The 21,933-nt window shown below is 41.8% G+C and overlaps 1 protein-coding gene across 1 annotated transcript in view; it reads right to left on the bottom strand.

Moving 5' to 3' along the window:
- Window positions 1-216: 216 nt before the first annotated feature.
- The window catches only part of dpysl5b (dihydropyrimidinase like 5b), a 92,005-nt gene continuing 70,288 nt past the window's right edge, over window positions 217-21,933 (bottom strand). Inside the window, exons 10-12 of the mRNA XM_078541493.1 lie at window positions 20,576-20,783; window positions 1,487-1,649; window positions 217-777 (exon numbers count right to left, since the gene is read on the bottom strand). Of these exons, the coding sequence (XP_078397619.1) occupies window positions 692-777; window positions 1,487-1,649; window positions 20,576-20,783 (457 nt within the window). The 3' untranslated portion in view covers window positions 217-691. The remainder of the gene's footprint in view (window positions 778-1,486; window positions 1,650-20,575; window positions 20,784-21,933) is intronic.

Here is a 21,933-nt window from a genome sequence, read left to right as displayed (position 1 = left end):
TGGCTAATTTTTCACCACCTTTCCAGGGCTGATTGAGATCTTGCACAGTGAAACTGCCCAAAAAATCAGCACAAGGTAAAAGTAATAGGATGCACCAGTTATTATTAGTTTACACAAAAAGGATAATTTTGTTCTGACAGCAGCACAGGCCACTAAGTATATAAACCACCTGAGCATGTTAACATAAATTATTGTGCAACTTGCGTGCAAGCATTAGAAATTAGTAAGTATTTGAATTTTTATTAGCATTGCCTTCTCAAGTAGTAAGTTTTCTTTTTTTTTTGAGGTGAACAGTTACAAATTTTTTGGGGTGTGTGAAGTCAGCTTGCACCATGCACAGACTACAAAACATTTCACTCACTTGTGTACAATTTATTGTGGCAGAATTATGAAGATTCTGCACTTGCAGCAGCAGAGCCTAACATATGACTATAGTAATGGATCTACAATTTTTAATAATAGTCTACTTTCAGCTATGACCAATTTCTTAAGCGGTGATGTAACATTCTCATACATCTTACAAAAGTCTTAAAATAACCAAAAGGTGGCTTGTATGTTCATTCATATGATAAAGATATGGCATTGCTGAGGCCAATGTAGTAAATTCCAGTGTGTCATGGGTCTAAGTCATTCGTATTCTGTTTTCATTTGACGGTAAGAGTTGGCAGTACTGAGATACACTGTTATTCTTTTACCAGATGCCATTAGAATGGCCACCAGGTGGAGCCAAAACTCTAGATACAGGTCGCTTTGGCAGGTGATCATCAACTTGTGATCCTGCAAAGAACAGATTGAACAGCAATATAAAAAACTGCCTTTCCCAACAAAATGAGTAAAGGATTACCAATATTAAAATATGACCACATACAGCCAGGTCAATATTATGTAAAATCAAAGAATTACTCATTATTTTTCTTATTATCTATAGACCCACATAATCCACATGTGGGCAAGTGATAAATCTACTGAAAGCATATTAAAATGATTGTACATACTCAATTTAGAAAAATTGTAGTTATGCTTAACCAACATAGCTTCAGAAGTGGCCCATATTCTTAAGTAGAAGCAAATTATTACAGATCAACACATTAGAAAGGTCCACAGGGCTTCAAGCTAAGATTTATGGATATTCACTGATTCAGTTATTCAGGTGCATTAATTATTATGCATATTCACAGAATTGTTGCAAGTAAAAGGCAAATAACTGACAATACTGTTGAAGCTGTGACAATGGGAAATAACAAAATAATTTATTTTTGAATCTCATTTAAAGTGGGTGGACAACCTCCCTTCTGACCTCCACCAATGACATCCACTAACACTTCCCTGTAGAAGTCAGTCATTACTTCTGATTCCTCACAACATTAAATTTTGATAACCAATAACTTCAAACACACACCAACAACAATAGCTTAATAAGTTCTAGTTACCTACAGTTAAAAAAAATAGAATTTTGCAAAGTCCTTAAGATATAGTTAAATTTTACCTGATAAGCTGAAGCTGGATTCATGCAAATCTCTCACTCCACTGTGGCGTGTCACAGACCGGGATTGGATGTCTGGGTGAGCCGACATCTCTTTTCCTGCATTAGGCACCATCGCCACATCACCTACGTACGGGGCACGATCCACAGGCTTTGCAGTAAAATTCTAAGATAAATATAATAATGCCTCAATACTGGGTTACATTTATCACTTAAGATCTCATTAGCCAAGTTGTTTGGAATTCCTTTCTGGTCGTTCCTCCTCATATAGCTTTCATTGCAACTGACTTAAGCTCTGGGGCACAGGCCTGAAGATTTATGGCAGGTAACTAGTTGAACCATTCATTACAAATCTGGCTGGGCCACATAAAGCACCATCACGTCTTGCTCTCCTCTCCCAAAACTGCTCACCAACCCAAGGTCATCCTGAAATGCAACGATAACACCAGACTTCTCTTATCCATTGCATACAACTGCTTGAAAATACTCTCTTCCTCCACCTGCGCCTCACAACAAGTGAGAGGAGCTCATGGATTACTTTGTCACCAAGATAAAGACCATCTGGTCAGCTGTCTCCAGTTCACTTTCTTTACCAGCTCTCTAAGAATCCACCCTACCATAGTTCTCAAGTCGCATTTTGAGTGTCACTCCCTTCATGTCCTCTCCGAGCTCATTGTGTCCATATGATCTACCTCCTACTCTCTCGGCTCTATTTCCACAACTTTCCTGGATTCTGTGATGGCTGATATTGTTAATGGGTCACTCCCCTCAGGTACCATTCCACCCCCCCCATCAAATCTGCCTTCATTATCCTTCTCTTCAAACAATGCACCCTTGATCCCACTGCCCTGGCAAACTATCAACAAAGATCCAACTTCATTTTCCTTTCCTAAGTCCTTAAATATGTTGTTGCCTCCCAAATCTGTGTCCATCTTTCCTGCAATTCCATTATTGAATCTATCCAATCAGGTTTTTGCTCCTGCTACAATACTGAAATGGCCCTCAACAAAGCCGCAGATGACATCCTATGTGACTGTGGTAAACTGACCATGCGCAACTGTGCTGCCGCATTTGACCCTGAGGTGAACCTTCAATCACATAGCCACTTCAGCACAAAGACTGCATATTTCTGCTGCCATAACAACACCTGATTCATTTTTTAAAATTCATGGGATGTGAACATTGCTGCCAAGTCCAGCATTCAATGAACATCCCTAATTGCCCTCGAGAAGGTGGCGGCGAGCTGCCTTCTTGAACCTTTACGATCCATCTAGTGTAGGTACACCCACAGTACTTTAGGCAGCTCACACCCCACTACCTTTTCAAGGGCAATGAGAGATGGGCAATAAATGCTGGCCCAGCTTGCAACGCCCACATGCCATGAATGAATAAAACAAAAAGTTCCAGGTTTTTGACCCAATGGCAATGAAGGAACAGTGATATGGTTCCAAATCAGGATGGCGTCTGACTTGGAGAACTTGCAGGTGGTAGTATTCCCATGCATCGTCTGCCCTGGTCTTTCCAGGTGGTAGAGGTCGTGGGTTTGGACAGTGCTGTAGGAGGAGGCTTAGCGAGTAGTCTCAGCTCATCTGCTGCTAAAACCCTCATCTATGCCTTTGTTACTTCTAGGTTTGACTACTCCAATGCTCTCCTGGCCAGCCACCCATCTTCCACCATACATAAATTTGAATGAATTCAAAATTCTGCTGCCTGTATCCTGACTCATACCAAGCCCCATTCAACCATCACCCCATGCTCATTGGCCTACATTAGCTCCTGGTCTGGCAGTGTCGCAATGGTAAAATTCTCATTCTTGCTTTCAAATCACTCCCTGGCTTTGACCTTACCTATTTCTGTAACTTCCTCTGTCCCTACAACACTGAGATCTCTGAACCTCCCCAATTATGGCCTGTTGTACATCCCTGATTTTAATTATTCTCCCAGTGTTGGCTGTGCTGGCAGCTGCTAGGCCCCGCGCCCCAGAATTCCCTCCAAAACCTCCCCACCCATCTCTCTCCTCCTTTAAGATGTTCCCAAAAATCTAGTTCATTGATCAAGCTTTTGGCTTTGTGTCTCAATATCTCTTTTATGTGGCTCTGGAGCAAAGTTTTGTTTCAAAACACTCCTATCAAGCACCTTGGGATGTTTTGCTACACTGAAGATACTATATAAATGCAAAATTGTCATTGTTTCAAATAGTCACATTTATAAATTGGTCTCAATGCATTTGTTGTTGTATTTGAATAGTTAATTCTATGTAAGTGGAGTGGCAATGCATTGCAACGTATAGATTTAGCAGCAGTATTTACGGGGGAGGGGGGATTCAAAAACAGTCATGCTGTGTTACTAAACACTTCACGTGGAAGTCTAGACACAAGCAACAGCTGTTCCAATTTGGCCACAGAAAATATTTAAATTCGTGCAAATATTCACATCAATACTTTGGCTTCAATAGCCCCTGGTTGCACTGACCTGTCTTGGCATCAGTTCGTTGCTGATTCTATCCAAACTGCAGCAACTTTATCGGACCTCTGACTTCAACTTTAGTTTTCCCATGTGTTGTCTCCTCCTTGTTCCTTTATCCTTCCTTTCTCTTTACCCCCTCCCACCATCATACTCCTTTCATTTCTACGCCCTTGGACACATTACCTTCATAAACCTCAATCCTTTAGAAGATCGTGCTTCTGACTCACATGCCATCAACCCATGCTTGACTCTTAAATAATTCTGCAGTTGCCCTCTCTTGACATCCTCAGCGGGGCGCACCGAGACACTCGTCACTGTCTCCTAACAAGCAGCCACCCTGCCCCACATTACTCCATCCTAATCTCACAGCGTGCCTGCTGCGTGGGAGCAGGGAAGCTAATCTTTCAAACTTTCTTTGTGTCCTATTCAATGCTCTATCTGCTGACTCATTGCACTCTGCCAGTGGATCAACCAAGGCCGCCATCTCTGTGCCTTCCTCCAAAATGTATGTCCATTTGTGAACAAGGCCCTTGCCATTGATGAGCTTATCAACATTCATCAACATCCTGGCCTTGACAGTGGTGACGGCATCTTTCCCCTTAATGAAGCTTCCCCACCTGTCTATACCTTTCACCACATAACCCACTCAAACCTCCAGGATGGTGAAACAGCCCTCATCTCTAAATCACATCCCCTCTATTTCGCTGGCAACTTCTCTTTTGAGCATCTCACTTATTCCACCCCTCACGCCTCATACATTAAAACCCTTGTTCTGTACAATACAACCAAGTAACATGTCAAGTTTTTCCACTTGGATATCTTCTTTTCTTTCTCTGCACCGTGACTTCCCATCCTTGGTGATTTCAACCTCCAGCTGAACTCCTCTTCTTCTCTTCCCCAAGTTCACGGTCCTCCTTTCTGCCCTAAATCTCTATCTTCACATAAATTCTCTTACCCATATACACGGCCACATTTTCGATCTCATCATCTTACGCGGCCTCATTACTCCCATTGTAACCATCACGGAGAAAGCCATCTCTGATAATTTCCTTGTAACACACTCCACCCAATCTCTCCCAACCCCATTTCCTTCTGGTTCTATTCCTTGATAAACACTCTTACATGTACCTTACGATTGCACTTTCAAAGTTCCAACTAGGCATTTGCCCTCCATTTATCATGTCATTTCTGCAGCTAGCAATCTCTTAAATCACTCTCTCTTCTTCACCTTTGATGCCCCTGTCCCCAGTAAAACCATTACTTATTCCCCTCACCCTAGTCAATCCCCATGGCATACTCCTCAACTCCACTTCTTAACTTCAAAGGAGACAGACTTGAACATCTACTACTAGTTTAATCTTCCATTGTCAAATCTAGCAAAACCATACAAATCACTAGCAGGTCCTCATCTCGTTCGGTAAATTATTCAAAGATCATCCTGAAGTGCCGATAACTCCCAACTTCTCTTCACAACTAACTGTTTTCTTAAACTACCTTTCTATGCCTCCTGAACCTCATCTCCAATAACAAGTGCGAGGGGACCATGGACTGTTTGCGATAAAGGTAAAAAAACAGCATTCAGCTACCTCTGCCCTTCCCCAGCCCAACAGTCTGAAGTTCCCTTACTGTTCCTGCTGCCCTAGCCCTACACTCACATCTTTCTTGAGATTCTACCTCCTGCATTGCTTTCTCCAAGCTTATCTTGTCCATGAGACCCAATTTTATTTTTCTCTTTTATTCATTCATGGGACGTTGGGGTCACTAGCTGGGCCAGCATTTATTGCCCATCCCTAATTGCCCCTGAGAACCGAGTGGCTTGCTAGGCCATTTCAGAGTCAATCAAATTGCTGTGAGTCTGGAGTCACATGTAGGCCAGAACAGCTAAGGATAACAGATTTCCTTCCCTAAAGGACATTAGGGAGCCAGGTGGGTTTTTATGGCAATCGTTTCATGGCCATCATTAGACTTCTAATTCCATATTTTTTATTGAATTCAAATTTCTCCATTTTCCATGGTCAGATTTGAACCCTGGTCTCCGGAGCATTACCCTGAGTATCTGGAGTACTAGCCCTGTGACAATACCACCATGCATCGATCCGACTCCCACCGAACCTGACCACCCAATATTCCTTCCTGGTTCCCATGTTGATTGATGTTAACGGTTCGATCTTCTCAGGTACTGACCAATGTATCCTCTCATTTTTTTGTTGTGTGCAGCTGATTCATTTAAATGTGTGGGCCCTATAACTTTTTTTTGTGTGGTCGGGCACTCGTAGTAACTTAAAGGGGCTGACATATGGGCAGCCTGGGGGGAGGAGGAACTTCTGGTTTGTCACGTGGCTACGCAGCTTAGAGGGAACACTGGTACTGACCCTTTTGCCCTGAAATTCTCCAACATTACCCCTTCTTCTCAATAAAAACCCACCCTTGACACCATGTCCTTGTCAACTCCTGCTCCCTCTCGAAGTTCCCGTTTCTCTCCAAAACCTTTGAATTGCTCTCACCTCTCAAATCCATGCTCAATTTCCCAAAATTTCATGTTTGATTCCCTCCAATTCAGTTCCCACCCCTGCCATAATACTGAAACAACCCTAACCAAAGTCACAAATGACTGTGACTGCACCTATGGTAAACAGCCTTTGCTCACTTGTCCTGTCCTATCTGTAGAGTTTGACTTAGTTGATCACACCATCCTCCATCCTCCAGCTGGGTGAAACTGCCTTTGTGCAGTTCCATTCTTACCAGAGAATGCCAGCTAGAGAATCAACAGCAATAGATTCTTTTCCCACTCGCAAACTGTTATCTATGGAGACACCCAAGGATTTATCCTTGGCCCATTATATTTCTCATCGCCATACTGCCCCTTGGCAACATCATCTGAAAACACAACATCAAATTTCACATATATGCCAACAACACTCAGTGCTATCACATCACCACCTGTGTTGGACCCTCTATTTTCTCAGATCTGTCAAACTGTTTGTTTGACATACAAAATTGAATGAGCAGTAATTTCCTCCAGTTAAACATCGGAAAGACCTAAGTTATTGCCATTCGCTGGTACAAACTCCATTCTCTGATCGTGGTTTCCATCCCTCTCCCTGGCAACTGTCTTGAGAATGAACAAGACTGTTTGCAACCTTGGTGTTGCGTCTGACCCCAGAGATGAGTTTCTGACTAGTTATCCGCTCCACTACTAAGACCGTCCATAAAACCTCCGTAACATCGCCTAATTCCAACCTAGCATCAGCTCATCTACTGCTGAAACCGTCATTTATTACTTTTAGAATTGACTAATTCAATGCTCTCCTAGTTGATCTCCCACTTTCCACCTACATAAAGTTGTGCTCATCCAAAAACTCTGCTGCCCATGGCTTAATTAGTGTGAAATCCCGTTCACCATTACTCCTATATTTGATGACCTACATTGGCTCTCAGTCCAAAAATGGATCAATTTTAAAATCCTCACCCTTGTATTCAAATTCCTCCATGACCTCACCCCTCCCCATCTCTGTACCCTCCTCCAGCTCCTTCAATTCTGGCATTTTATGCATCCCCATTTTAATTGCTCCACTAGTGGAGGCTTTCAGCTGCTTTGGCCCTAAGCTCTAGAAATCCCTCTCTCTCCTTCTCTAAGATGTTCATTAAACCTGACTCTTTTAACAAGCCTTTGGTCATCTGTCCTGATTCCTCCTTCTGTGGCTCTGTTTTTACTGATAACATTCTTGTTAGGTGCCTTGGGTGTTTTACCACATTAAACCTACTATACAAACCTAAGATGTTGTTGTTGATTCTATTACACACTTGTTAAAAACATTCTTTGCTGGATTTGAACAACTTTAAAATCAACTTCATCTTCCCCATTAATTTCCTGGCTAAGAGGGTGGCAAGATCATCTATTCTCTGATCACAGGCACCATTTTAGAACTGTAAGGGCATACAGGAGCATTGCCTGGGATAGTGATCAGCTTTTGTATTCTTCCCCCATTTTTTCTCTATTGGCAAGCAGCTGGCTTCCTCTAGCTTTTGTAGTAGCAGTCAAGACATAGAACTAAATGTATGGGGACAGTGCATACAATTTAACGTCTTGACCTTCCTTATGTGCCCACATTGCTTACTTAAAACATCTGTATTTCCACCTAGCAATTGAATTTTCTCAAAAATTAGTCACAGATAAACTTGCTGAATACGCAAAGTTACAGTATTTAAATAAATCTTTAACTTAATCACATTTCTCAAGCTTCATTTTAGGCTAAATATGGTCATTTATAAATTTTTCTTCAAGTGCAAGTACACTTTCCAATCAACCTGCAAAAAAAGAAAAAATTGGTGGCATATCAGAGAACATTAGGCTGGACGAAATCACGTAACTTGTTTAATTTAGTTTACAATAGTAATTAATTGTTTCATCAAATTCATAGCCCCTATAACAACATCATAAACTGCAACTTTAGTATAAAGTGATTTCTAAATAAGCTTGTATGAATAGGTTTCCCATTCAGGAAAGAATGTTCAAATCAAAGGCTATTAAATGAGTGTAAACTTACAAATACAGTACAAAGCTCTTGTGTATTTATATGATACCAGTATTACAAGAAAAGTTTTAGGGTCTTCTTTGCAGCGGTGATTATAACAGTAATAAATGATGTTAGTTTTAACTCCATTTATCAGAAGCAATCACACTAAAGGCATCAAGATGGTAGTAAGGAAAAACAAGAAAGTTATAGTGGGTTCTTTCAATAGTCTTAATTGCAGGGGCTTGAGTTGAGGAATACAAAATCTTGCTGCAATTATTTAGAGCTTAGGCGAGGCCACATTTGGAGTACTGAATAGTCTCCTTAATCAAGGAAGGATATATTAAAGGGGGAGAAATGAAGGTTTATTCGACTGATTCCTGGGATGAAAGCGCTGTACTATGAGGAGAAATTGAGTACAATAGGCCTATGTTGTATGAATTTTAGAAGGATGAGAGATGATCTCATTAAAACATAATTTTACGCGTCACTTGAGTTGCCTGTCTCAAGGTGTTCCAGCCAAATATGTTCGCTCATGTTGCTGCGGTTGCCTACAGGAAGGTCAAAAGTACAATGAGCCCTAAATACTGGGCTCATACAAAGAAAAATTCTGAGCACAACTCTAGCACCTCAATGAAACTGAAATTCTCTGCAAAAGCAGGACTTGATGATAGTGTCCGCAGACAGCTGTGTTTTGATGGTCATTAAAGCAACTCCACCTACTGAATAATATTTTAGCCTGGCAAAAGGCCATGGTCACTTAAGAATTCAGGCTTTCGCAGTCTTTCAAAAGTTCTTCCTGAATCTCTTGCTGGGATACTGAGGACAGGAAAAAAGCAACATTTCATTATAATTTATAGAATCATACAGCATAGGGAGAGGTCATTTCGGTCCATTGTCCCTATGTCTTACCTTTTTGAAGTCTTCTTTTACAAAGATTTATCTATTTACCTTTTCTAAGCTATTAAGGACTTTATTTCTGGTAGGGTATTCACTATCTTAACGACCTTCTGCATAATAATAATTCTCCTAACATCTATCTTTTCAATTTAGCATTCATCTTAAATTTCTATCTTGTAATCACCAATTCACCAGCCAATGCAAGTGGTTTTTTTTCCTTATTTTCCTCAGCAACACCACTCAATTTTGAACACTTCCATTACGTCTACACTCAACCTTCTTTGTTCGAATGAAAAGAGCCCCAGTTTCTTTGATGTCATGTCAAATTAAAGCCTCTCAAACCTGGGGGAAAATTTTGCCCCCGTTTGGGGTGGGGGGGGAGAGTGCAGGAGCGAGCGTGGGCTGGCGCACCTCCGATCGGGGGCCCACCACCATTTTACGTGGGTGGGCCAATTAAGGCCCACCTAGCGTGACGTCTGCCAGGAAGCACTATGCGCTCCTTGTACAGGCGGGGGGGGGGAGAGATTGCCTCAGCTAGGAGTGTGCTCTTTCACACATGCACACGAAAGAGCGCACTGATCTCCCTGAGGCTAAGTGCTGCCTCAGGGAGATCAGCTCCAAATTTAAAAATGTTAAAGAGCGGAAAACAAAATTTCCCTCCCATGTCCCCTCATGTGACACTGTCACATGTCCATCACTTTAGGTGAAACATTTATTAAATATTTAAAAACCCCCATGAAAACTCATCCTGCTCGTGGATGAGGTTTCATACTTTTTCTTAAGCCCGCCAGGGCTCCTGGCCTGCCCGCCAACCCTAAGGTTGGTCGGGCAGGTCCATTAATTATGTTAAATACTTTTTAAATGGCCTCAACAGGCCGTTGACAGGTCGGCAGGCGCACAGCTGATTCTGCTGCGCCCCCACCGACCTGAAAACTGAAACGACACGGGATGACGTCAGGAGTAACGCCTCTTCTACACTTTCTCACAGTGATAATATAATTGAGCAGCTAGAGGAAGAGAAAGTTGAAGGCAGAATCAAATGGAGGGAAGATCAGAGCAGAGTGCGCAGGAAGGGAAAATCAATTCCAAACATTAATAAAAGCAAAATATTGCAAATACTGGAGATCTGGAATAAAAACAGAGTTCTGGAAGTACTCAGCAGGTCTCTTAGCAAGAGAGAAACTCTTCTTCCGAAGAGGAGCTCTATTCAAAACATTAACTCTGTTTCTCTCTCCACAGATGCTGCCAGGCCTGCTGAATATTTCTAGCACACAGTTCTTGTTACAAACATAAATATTTCACTTAAGTCATCCAACTCAATTGATGCCTTTATTACTGTGTCACCTAAGGGTACAGATACTACAATTGTTAAATGGTGCTGTATCAAATGCCAAATTCCAACAGTATGTCCAACTATTAATTTAAGCATCTCCATAACTAACATAATTTGGAACATTTTTAACTTAATTCAGTGAGGTTTTCTGTTCCACCAAATTTGCCAACATGAACCACTGTTTTAAACTCTATGACATTTGTTTGGATTCATGCATATTCGTAGACTTAAGGATTGTCATTACCATTGCGGCTTGGTTGGAAAACCAGCAAGAACTATTATTACATTCCAGGATCATTTTAATAACCTTTTGGAAAATTTGTCTTAAGTTTCAAATTTCCTTCCAAATTATTGGCTTGCTTTAAAACCTGAGTCAAATAGAATTAAGGATTCTGGTAGTTATTTCCTTTGGATATAATTTCCTTCCCTCTTCACCATCTAAAATTTCCATTTGTGCATAATTTTTTAGCAATTAATGAATGTACAAATTTCAAAGACATTTGGTATTCAGAAAGGTTAATCCATTCTGTTTCATTTAAGTGATGTGTCCAGTGGCAAAACACTTGCTTTGGCTGTGTTTTAAAACGCATGAGTGCATATATCACAAAACTGTTACAGTGCAGGAGGCCGTGGGGTCCAATGTATCTGCACTGGCTCTCCAAATGAGCAATTCACTTAGAGCCATTCTCCCACCTTCTCCCCGTAACCCTGCACATTCTTCCTTATCAGATAACTGTCTAATTCCTTAATGAATTATTCAATTGAACTTGCCGCCACCACATTCTCAGGCAGTGCATTCCAGACCTTAACCACTTGCCATGTGAGAATGATTTTCCTCATGTCACTTTCCCTTCTTTTACCTATTACTTTAAATCTGTGCCCTCTCGATCCTTACACGAGCAGGAACAGTTTCTCTCTAACTACTCTGTCCAGACCCCTCGTGATTTTGAATACCTCTATCAAATCTTTCAGCCTTTTCTCCAAGGAAAACAGTCTGAAGTTCTTTAATTATCTTCATAATTGAAGTTCCTCATCCATGGAACCATTCTCGTGAATCTTATGTGCACTCTCTCCAACGCCTTCATATTCTTCCAAAAGTACGGTGCCCAGAATTGGGCAAAATACTCCAGCTGAGGCCGAACTAGGGTCTTACACAAGTTCAACATAGCCTCCTTACTCCTGTATTCTATGGACCAATTAATAAAGCCTAGGATGCTGTATGCTTTATCAACTCTACTCTCAACCAGTCCTGCCACCTTCAGTGATTTATGCACACAGGTCCCGCTGCTCCTGCACCCTCTTTAGAACAGTGCCCTTTATTTAATATTGTTTCTCAATTTCTTCTTAGCAAAATGAATCACTTCACATTTCTCCACATTGAACTTCATCTGCCACCTGCTCATCAATTGCGCCAATTTGTCTATAACCTTTTGAAGTTCTACACTATCCTCCTCACAGTTCACAATGCTTCCAAGTTTTGCATCATCCACAAATGTTGAAATTATGCCTGTACACCAGGGTCTAGGTCTTGTGTGCATCAGTGTGTGTCTGGTGTATCTCAATTGGTTGCACTCTTGCTGTGACTCAGAAGTTTGTGGGTTCAAGTCCTATATTTTTTTAATTCACTTATGGGATATGGGCATCGATGGCTAGACCAGCATTTATTATCCATCCCTAACTGCCCTTGAAAGGTGCTGGTGAGCTGCCTTCTTGAACCGCTGAAATCCCTTTGGTGTATGTACACCCACGGTGCTATTAGGGAGGGAGTTCCAGGATTTTGACCCAGCGACAGTGAAGGAACGATGATATATTTCCAAGTCAGGATGGTGAGTGGCTTGGAGAGGAACCTCCAGGTGGTGGTGTTCCCATGCATCTGCTGCCCTTGCCTTCTCGATGGTAGTGGTCGTGGGTTTGGAAGGTGCTGCCTAAGGAGCCTTGCGGAGTTTCTGCAGTGCATCTTGTTGATGGTACACACTGCTGTCACTGTTTGTCGGTGGTGGAGGGAATGAATGTTTGCAGAAGGGGTGTCAATCAAGCGGGCTGCTGAGTACTGGAAGATATCAAGCTTCTTGAGTGTTGTTGTAGCTGCACTCATCGAGGTAAGTGGAGAGTATTCCATCACTCTCCTGACTTGTAGATGGTGGACAGGCTTTGGGGAGTCGGGAGATGAGTTACTCACCCCAGGATTCCTAGACTCTGACCTGCTCTTGTATTTATGTGGCTCGTCCAGTTCAGTTTCTGGTCAATTGTAACGCCCCCAGGATGTTGATAGTGGTGTACCAAAAATAGTAATGCCATTGAATGTCAAGGGGTGATTATTAGATTCTTTCTTGTTGGAGAGGGTCATTGCCTGACACTTGTGTGGTGCAACTGTTACTCGCCACTTGCCAGCCTAAGCCTGGATATTGTCCAGGTCTTGCCGCATTTGAACATGGACTGCTTCAGTGTCTGAGGAGTCACGAATGTTGTTGAACATTGCACGATCAGCAGCGAACATTCCCACTTCTGACATATGATGGAAGGAAGGTCATTGATGAAGCAGTTAAAGATGGTTGGGCCGAGGATGTTACCCTGAGGAACTTCTGCAGTGATGTTTTGGAACTGAGACAACTGACCTCCAACAACCACAACTATCTTCCTTTGTGCTAGGTATGACTCCAACCAGCGGAGTGTTTCCCCCCCCGATTCCCATTAACTCATTTTGCTAAGGCTCCTTGATGTCACACTCGGTCAAATGCTGCCTTGATGTCAAGGGCAGTCACTCGTACCTCACCTCTGAATTTCAGCTCTTTTGTCCATGTTTGAATCTAGGCTGTAATGAGGTCAGCAGCTCAGTGATCCTGGCGTAGCCCAAACTGAGTGTCAGTGAGCAGGTTATTGCTAAGCAAGTGCTGCTTGTTGATGACCCCTTCCATCACTTTACTGATGATCGAGGGTAGACTGATTGCTTTGTGTACAGGATATAACTGGGCAATTTTCCACATTGCTGGGTAGATGCTAGTGTTGTAGTTGTATTGGAACAGCTTGGCAAGTTCTGGAGCACAAGTCTTCAGTACTATTGCCGGAATATTGTCAAGGCCATATGTATCTAGTACCTTCAGCCGTTTCTTGATATCACGTGGAGCGAATCGAATTGGCTGAAGGTTGGCATCTGTGATGCTGGGGACCTCCGGAGGAGGGCCAGGATTTGACAACAAAAATCAAGGCTGACACTCCAGTGCAGTACTGAGGGAGTACTGCACCGTCAGAGGTGCCACCTTCGGATGTAACAATGAACCAAAGCCCCATCTGTCAGGTGGAAGCAAAAAAAAATTCCATGACACTATTTCGCGAAAGAGCAGGGGGCTTATCCCCGAAGTCCTGGTCAATATTTATCCCTTAATCATTATCACAAAAACAGAAGTAGTAGCACTGATTGCTCAGTTCTCCATGTCTTTTGGTCTTGTGCTTTCTTCTTCAGTTGTTCAAAGGAGCCTCCCATTTTCAATTTCAAGTTGTCTAATAACATTATGCCCTTTCTCCCTCTTGGTCTACATGCCTCCAAGCTTCCTTCAATCACCTCCTTCAGCAAGTTCTCATGCCATAGAATACCATCTAGAATGACAAGGGCAGCAGATAGATGAGGACACCACCACCTGTAAGTTCCCCTTCAAGTCACTCATCATTCTAACTTGGAACTGTATCACTGTTCCTTCACTGTCACTGGGTTAAAATCCTGGAACTCCCTTCCTAACAGCACTGTGGGTGCACCTATACCATATGGACTGCAGCGGTTCAAGAAGGCAGCTCACCACCACTTTCTCAAGGGCAACTAGGGATGGGCAATAAATGCTGGCCCAGCCAGCGAAGCCCACACCCTGTGAATGAATAAAAAAAAAATCCAACCCTTATTGCCTTTTCTTGATGATCTTCAGGAATCATTTTTCCTCCTCCTCCATCCTGATAATTTCTCCATTGCACTCGTGTTCTCTCCAACTAACCCACTCCATCCTTCTGCAAACCACATTTCACAACTTTCTAGTCTTTGGATGTCCGTTTTTCTCAAGGTCCACACTTCAGCCCTAAACAACAAGACACTCCAATCACAGTCTTGATAATTATTTTCTGAAGATCTCTACTCATTTTTATGCCAAGCAATTCTTTATGCTCGGAGAATGAATTCTTTGCCACTGTTATTTTAGCTTTGATTTCTTTCTGGCAAGATGCTGCACTGTTAAATTGTGACATCTGCTCCAGATGTTGACCATTTCTTTTGACCTTGACTTTCCCACCATTGTTTCTTCCAATCTTCATGGACTTTCACCTTTTTTATATTAATTTTCATTCCATACATTTTCACCACTTCACTCATTCTATCCATTAGTACCTGCAGATCTTTTGCTGTGCTAGCCACGAGAGCCTGGTCATCTGCAAATCTCACTAACTGACCTCATGTTTTGACACCTTTCTGTACTTCATCTAATGCTTCCACAGAGGTGTTAAAGAGCAACTGTGATAGTAGATAGTCTTGTCTCACTCCATGCCCAACTACACCAGGCTCAATTTCACCAAACACTACATACGAACATATGAAATAGGAGCAGAAGTAGGTCATTTGGCCCCTTGAGTCTGCTCCACTATTCAATAAGAATGGCTGACCTGTTTGTGTCCCATGCACAGAGCTGTTTGTGTTTCAAATTCCACGTTTCCATCTACCCCTGATAACTTTGATTCCCTTGCCTAACAAGAACCTGCCTTAAAAATATTCAATGACCCCTTCCTCTACCGCCTTTGGAGGCAGAGGGTTCCAAAGTCGCACAACCCTCTTAAAAAAAAAATTCTCCTCATCTCTGTCCTAAAAGGGCAACCCCTAATTTTAAATAGTTCAGGACTCAGCCACCAGAGGAAACATCCTTTCCATGTCCACCTTGTCAATGCTGTTCAGGATCTTAATCTTCAATCAAGTCACCCCTCATTCTTCTAAACTCCAGTGGAAAAAAGCCCAGTTTATCTAACCTTTTCTCATAAGGGAACCCACTTATTCAAGGCATCAATGTAGTAAACCCCCTCTAAACCGCCTCCAAAGCATTTACATCCCTCCTTAAATGAGACCAAAACTCCACACAATATTCGAGATGTGGCCTCACCAATGCCCCGTATAATTGAAGCATAACATTCTCCCTTTTTATTTTCAATTCCACTCATAATGCTGTTCTGATTGTAACAGGGCTCTCCCATGTACAGAGCTACAATCATTCTTTTATTCATCCAGTCAACTCTGATTGCCTCCAGCACTTCCAACAGCTTTTGCCAGTTCACCTGGTCGAAAGCTTTTTCATAATCCACTAGGAATTGTCTTGCTCGTATTCTATGCTTCTTTCACGTAACACATATGACCGCTATAGCTTCTCTAGTTCCACAACTCTTCTGAAAACTGAACTGATTTCCAATCTAGTTGCATGCATAATCAAAATTTTGGCGTGACATTATTCACATTATGCAGAATTTGCCTTCTCCAATGGAACAATTGTGCTCCTCAAAACATCTTCTGGCCACTTCCCCTTGGCGTACATCTCCTTACACAGGTTAATCAATTCTCATACTGTCTTCTCTCCAGTTTTTCTATATCATTTCTGCAGGGATTTCATCATATCCTTCTGCTGTTCCTGGCTTCAGTTCTTCTATAGCTCTAAATATTTCACGCTCCAGAAGATCAGGTTCTAAATCTTCCTGGGAAATATCATCTTCTTTCTCTGGTTCTAGTTCTGGTGGCTTGCCATCTTTGTTATACAGGTCTTCAATGCAATCTTGCCATTTCTTTACTTTCTCAAGTTCTACAAGCAGCATACCATCTCTGCTATCGATTCCTTTGTGTTTGCTTACCTCTCCTTTCTCTAGCCGATTCCTTTATTTTCTTATAGGAAGACTGGTTACTCTCTTTTTTAAAAGAAATAGTTCTTCCAATTTTGTGCACTGTACTCCCCACCATCTGCCTCTTGCCTGGTCTACATCACTCCTGAGCTAATTATTTAGTTTTCAGCATATTAATTAACCTCCATTTGTATTTTTGTTCTTCCACTCTCTTCGCCTGTCCACTTTCTTCAGCATTTCTTCTGAGACTCATGGCTTTCTAACTTGTCCCTTCAACCATACCAATATCTTCTTTGGCACTTTCCAAAATATCCCACTGACCTTGGCAATTACACATTTGGAACAGTTTGTTAACCTCTAATTTTTTCTTTGCTGTTTCACAAAACTTAATCCCCTCAGAGCTCTGTATCTTCTTTCTTTCCCACCTAGGCTTTTGGTTTCTCCTCTTGATTTTATTTAGCTGAATTTTAGCTTTCATGGCAACTAGATTATAATCTGTGTGTACATTTGCACCTGGGTAAGGCACATATGCTGTTGATATCTCTGCTTGACAAGGGTGTAATCAATTTGCTACTGCTTCAGATCCCCAGGTGATTTCTGAGTGTACTGTTTCCTCTGATTCTGCTTAAACCAGATATTGATGTTGCACAGCTTCAATCTTCTGCAGAACTCAATGAGCATTGCTCCTCTGTTGTCTCTGACAACCAGTCTATGGCTTCCAACTTTGTTTGCTTTTCAACCTTCAATGCCTTCAGCATACCAGTCTTCCACGAACACCAAGAAGCTGTTTCCTTTTTCCTTTTCAATCAGTTCTTCCCATTTCTAATACTTTGTCTCCACTTCTTCATCCAAGTGGTAAACACTGTTATAACAACTACATCCACTGGAGCACCACCTTCAGCAGTCTGTTTTTTAATTGATCAATTCTCATCACACACTTGACCATTTCGTTATCCAATATTATAGCATTGTTTCTTTGGTTTTGTTCACCACCTGCATAAATGACTTTTATATCATCACTTTCGAAATCACCAGACCTCTCCATCTTACTTCTGTCAGACAAATAATGTTCAGGTATTTCTTCCAATTTCTCTCTTGACATTTTGCAGCTTCCCCCTTCTTTTCATTGTTCTCACATTCCAAGTTCTCATTCTCACTCTCACCAATTTTTCATTATGGATTTTGCATGTTGACAACTTGGGATACCTGATTTCCTCCCTTGCAGGAAGAGACACCAAGGGTTGGATTTAGTAAGCCCAACAGAGGTCTTGTCCAGTCAGAGAACTGGAGGGTAACCCCTATTAGTTCCATGGGGGAGGCCAGGTGGTATTAAGTGTCCTTTAGGTACTTATATGGCCACCGTCGGGCCTTCCCAGAATTCAGGACCCCAGTAGCGGATGTCCCATTCACCAAGAGCTGCCGGTCAATCAAAGGCCAAAAGCTTCTCATTGCTGTCAGCACCACTGCGAGTGGTGGCAGCTGCTGGCATTGCACCCACCAGAGGCCCAGGATCGCCAGGGGACCCCAGGACAAAGCTGAATGAGGGTCAAATGGGGATCACAGGCTGGTGCCGTGGGGGTTGGGTGAGTCAAAGGCAAGGGTAGGGGTGGCTTTTAGTGGTCATCTTCTCGATGCCAGGTCCCCCATTTGAACTGTGGTGGACTCACGGATAATGGGTTAATTAACAAACTGAATTGACATTCTGCCGCCATCCGGAAATTCCGCATCAACCCCTTCTGCCCTCTGACTTAATTGGGGGAGGTTTTACAGCCGTCAGGGGACTGACATAGGACCTCCTCTGCAATTAAGCGGGCTCAGCCGCCTTGGTGCCTGGCTGCATTAAATCCAGCCCCAAGTACCTTGTTGGCCCATTTTGCTTCATTTGCTTATACCTTTAAGTTGTTCAGCTATGACCAGTGACCAATAAGGCTAGGGAAAATAATACATGAGGTGGTTCCCCAGTGCCTTCTTCACTTGCGCTTAAAGAAAATAACTCCTCTTCCCAAAAGATCCTCTGCCTGTAAGCAGCCAATGCCCTTTAAGATTTATCATTCTTTATCACCACCAAAAATTCACTTGTTTTGCTGTTGACCATGGCTTGTAACCACGAGCATGGGATTCTTTCTTGGCCTGAGATGACTCACAAAAGGGTAGGTTCACCCACCCCAAGGCCTCAAATGACCCTTTTACCCCATATGATCTGGTTATTATCACATTCTGTCTGTGGGAGCTTGCTGTGCACGAATTGGTTGCTATGTGTTTCCTACACGACAGTGATTACACTTCGAAAATATACTTCATGCGATATCCTGTGCTCATGAAAGGGTCTATATAAATGCAAGTCACTCTTTCCCTCCGTACAGCCAGACTGAAAATCTTGTCTCTGAAAGATGCACTTGAACAAATGCTTAGGAGGAGCAGGACAACTGTGCAGATTATCTCACCCTTTGAAACTCCTTGCCATACTCTGTGTCTTCTCCATTACTCAACTGAGATTATCAACTGGGCAATGAGCAATACTTTAAAACGCTGAGGTAGTCAAGTGCATTTGATACTCACTGGAGTCGGAGTCTTAAGCTATGTCCCACCAAAGCCAAGAGCGGAAGCTGCTTCTAAATTGTATTAAATAGCTAATCACTAGCATGAGACTGCTGCCTGCACTCTTACTTTTTCTCTATTTGTGCACAAGGAGCAGGCTTTCAATTGGCACATGATTGCAGTTAAAATCAGAACTCACCATATATAAAATCAAAGACATAAAAATGCAGTTCCAGCATGCTGCGAGGCTGTTTCTCCACCAACATACTTGCAGTTGGATAAAATTCCAATAAAGATGGATTAACGTGAGGTTGTATGAAAGACCAATAAGGCAAACCTACTAAATCATTTGGAAGATCCTTGGAACATTTTTGGCCTATCCACATTCAAATTAAATAATACAATTTATAACAAAGCATAAAATTAAATGTTTGGTAAAACAAACTGTACAAAATTGCCCAATTGCATCAAACCTTTGCTGCCAGGGCGTGGAGTGGATAAAGAATCTAATCTCTGGCAAGTGTCTTGTGTTGAGTTTGGCTCTGAGACTGCTACTTGTGCTCCTGGTGCAGTTGCTTTGTGATCCCAAGTAATGTCAGAAGGGCATATACAATAGAAGGGCAGCAGAGCAAATGACACATGCGAACCAGCAAAAGACAAATTGAGAGCAAGAAGATGGAAGCTTGAAAGAAATAGGTAGAACAAAATAAACACACAAAAAAATGATGGAAGACAAAGCTGGATAGAGCAAACACAAAGTATTTAAGTTCCATGAAATAGAGGGAGTTAGTGAATCTCGCTGATTCGTTTGAATCTTTTGCATGCTGAGACTTGGGCTCACCTCGCTGGCCTTTCATCTTGCCACCTCTGCAATTTACAAGTCCATACCAGAAAGAACTAGGAACAGTGTTTTCAATATTAGTGAAGGCTTTTCTTAAATAATTCTCTGCCACTTCCAGGAGGCTACTGTTTTTTTAAACTATAAAACATTTAATCAAAACAGATTGTCTAAACCTGCAAAATTTAAGCTTTCTGTTCCTTCCTGCTGCCCCACATGTTCATGCCTTCTAATCAAGGTATCAAACTCAGCAGAGTAGATGACATCTAACTTTTAAAAAAAAAGTTACACATTCAAGTGGATAATGAAGGCAGCATTTGATGGAATTTAACTGGTAAGATGCCTCAGTCAAAGGAGAAAATTATAGGACATGGTTCATGTTTCAATATATCCAAGTAGGATTGATAATTCTTTACTAATTTATGACTGATCGTAAAATTACTCTATTATTCCAAGTATACAACAAGGGTATCAAAGTCAACCTTTGGTTACCTTGCATGTCAAATCAAAATCATAAAATAGCAGACAATGCTCCTTTTCCTCATCTCCAAATGCCTTATAATTACAAACCAAAGATTAAAATCAAGCATATGAAAAAATGTTGTACATTTCTACATGCCAGTGGAGAAAAGCATAACGATAGTCAACTCTACCTTCTCTCTCTGGATCAGCTTCTTGTACACAAACTCCGAAAAGGGTCGAAGTGGACAGAACTTTCCTGTCCCCTCAGCACAAGTAAAGATGCCATCTTCATAGACAACTCGCCCACGGCTGATTGTCACCAGTGGAACACCATGGCATCGTATGTTCTCATAAAGGTTTACATCACCACCCTGTACTTGCGTGCTCACAGATATTGTTCTGAAACAATCATTTAATTCTTACTACACATGCAGCGATAAACCATTGAAATATATCACAGATTAAAACACAAAAGTTTTAAATTTCAAACCAATGACCTCTGAATAAAATGTGGACTGATATACCTTAATATATGGAAGCAACCTTGGTTGTTATACAACTCTGTTTTGTTGCACAACTAGCTAGAACCTTGGCTAGGCTAATTATGCCTTAGTTAAATAATAGTTAAAGGAATCTAAATGAGGAAGAATATTAGCTTGGTTCAATTAGTCGAGGAGCTGACACTCTCTCATTTAATTTTCTAAAGGCCACTGAGCCAGAAGTTTGTAGATTCAAGTGCTCCAGCGTTTCAAACTTAATCTAGCATAGCACTTCAATGCAGAACTGAGGGATTTCTGGACATCCGCTGTCTTCAGATGACAAGTTAAAAGCAAGATCCTATTTCACTATTCACATGAAGGCAAAAGATCCTGTCCTATGGCACTATTTGAAGAGGAGTAGTCCAGTGCTCTGACCAATATTCACCCAACACCAACAAGATAGATTAACTGGTCACTTGCTTCACTACTCTTTGTGGGAACTTTCAGTATGCAAATTGGCTGTCACATATGCTTACAAAACAGTGGCTGCATTTCATATGTAACTGATTATCTATGAAGCAGTTGGGATACCCTGAGAACATGAGGTGCTCTTTAAATACAAATTATTTATTTTGGTGCAAAACGGATGATCATACTGTTGTGATTATGGTGCAGGCCTGGCTCGAATTTGTTTTTGGTGTGTGGGAATGAATCGAGGAAAAATAATTCTCAATGCTAATATCATGCTGTAAAAGCTGATCTTAATTATACTTTGTAAGGGATATAAGGCTCACCGTCAAAGTTTATAGTAGGATGTAACTGTCACCACGAATATGAGGTAAGGAAGGCTAGGAAGATGATAACACCATTTACTTCAGATACAAGAATTCCCATTTCTCCGATCCTAACTCAGGATATTCATTATGCAAAAAAAACCCCAATGATCATATTTTCCAAATATTGACCTGAATTCACATCAGCGAGACTGGTGGCACAAGTCTTGGTCTGCCCACCTTGGAAGAAAGTGCCTTGCCGTGGGGCCGGGTGCGGGTACGGGCTGGAGTCTGCGC

Source organism: Cetorhinus maximus, chromosome 5, assembly GCF_964194155.1.
Source record: "Cetorhinus maximus chromosome 5, sCetMax3.hap1.1, whole genome shotgun sequence".
NCBI lineage: Eukaryota > Metazoa > Chordata > Chondrichthyes > Lamniformes > Cetorhinidae > Cetorhinus > Cetorhinus maximus.
This window is presented reverse-complemented; position numbering and strand designations above follow the sequence as displayed.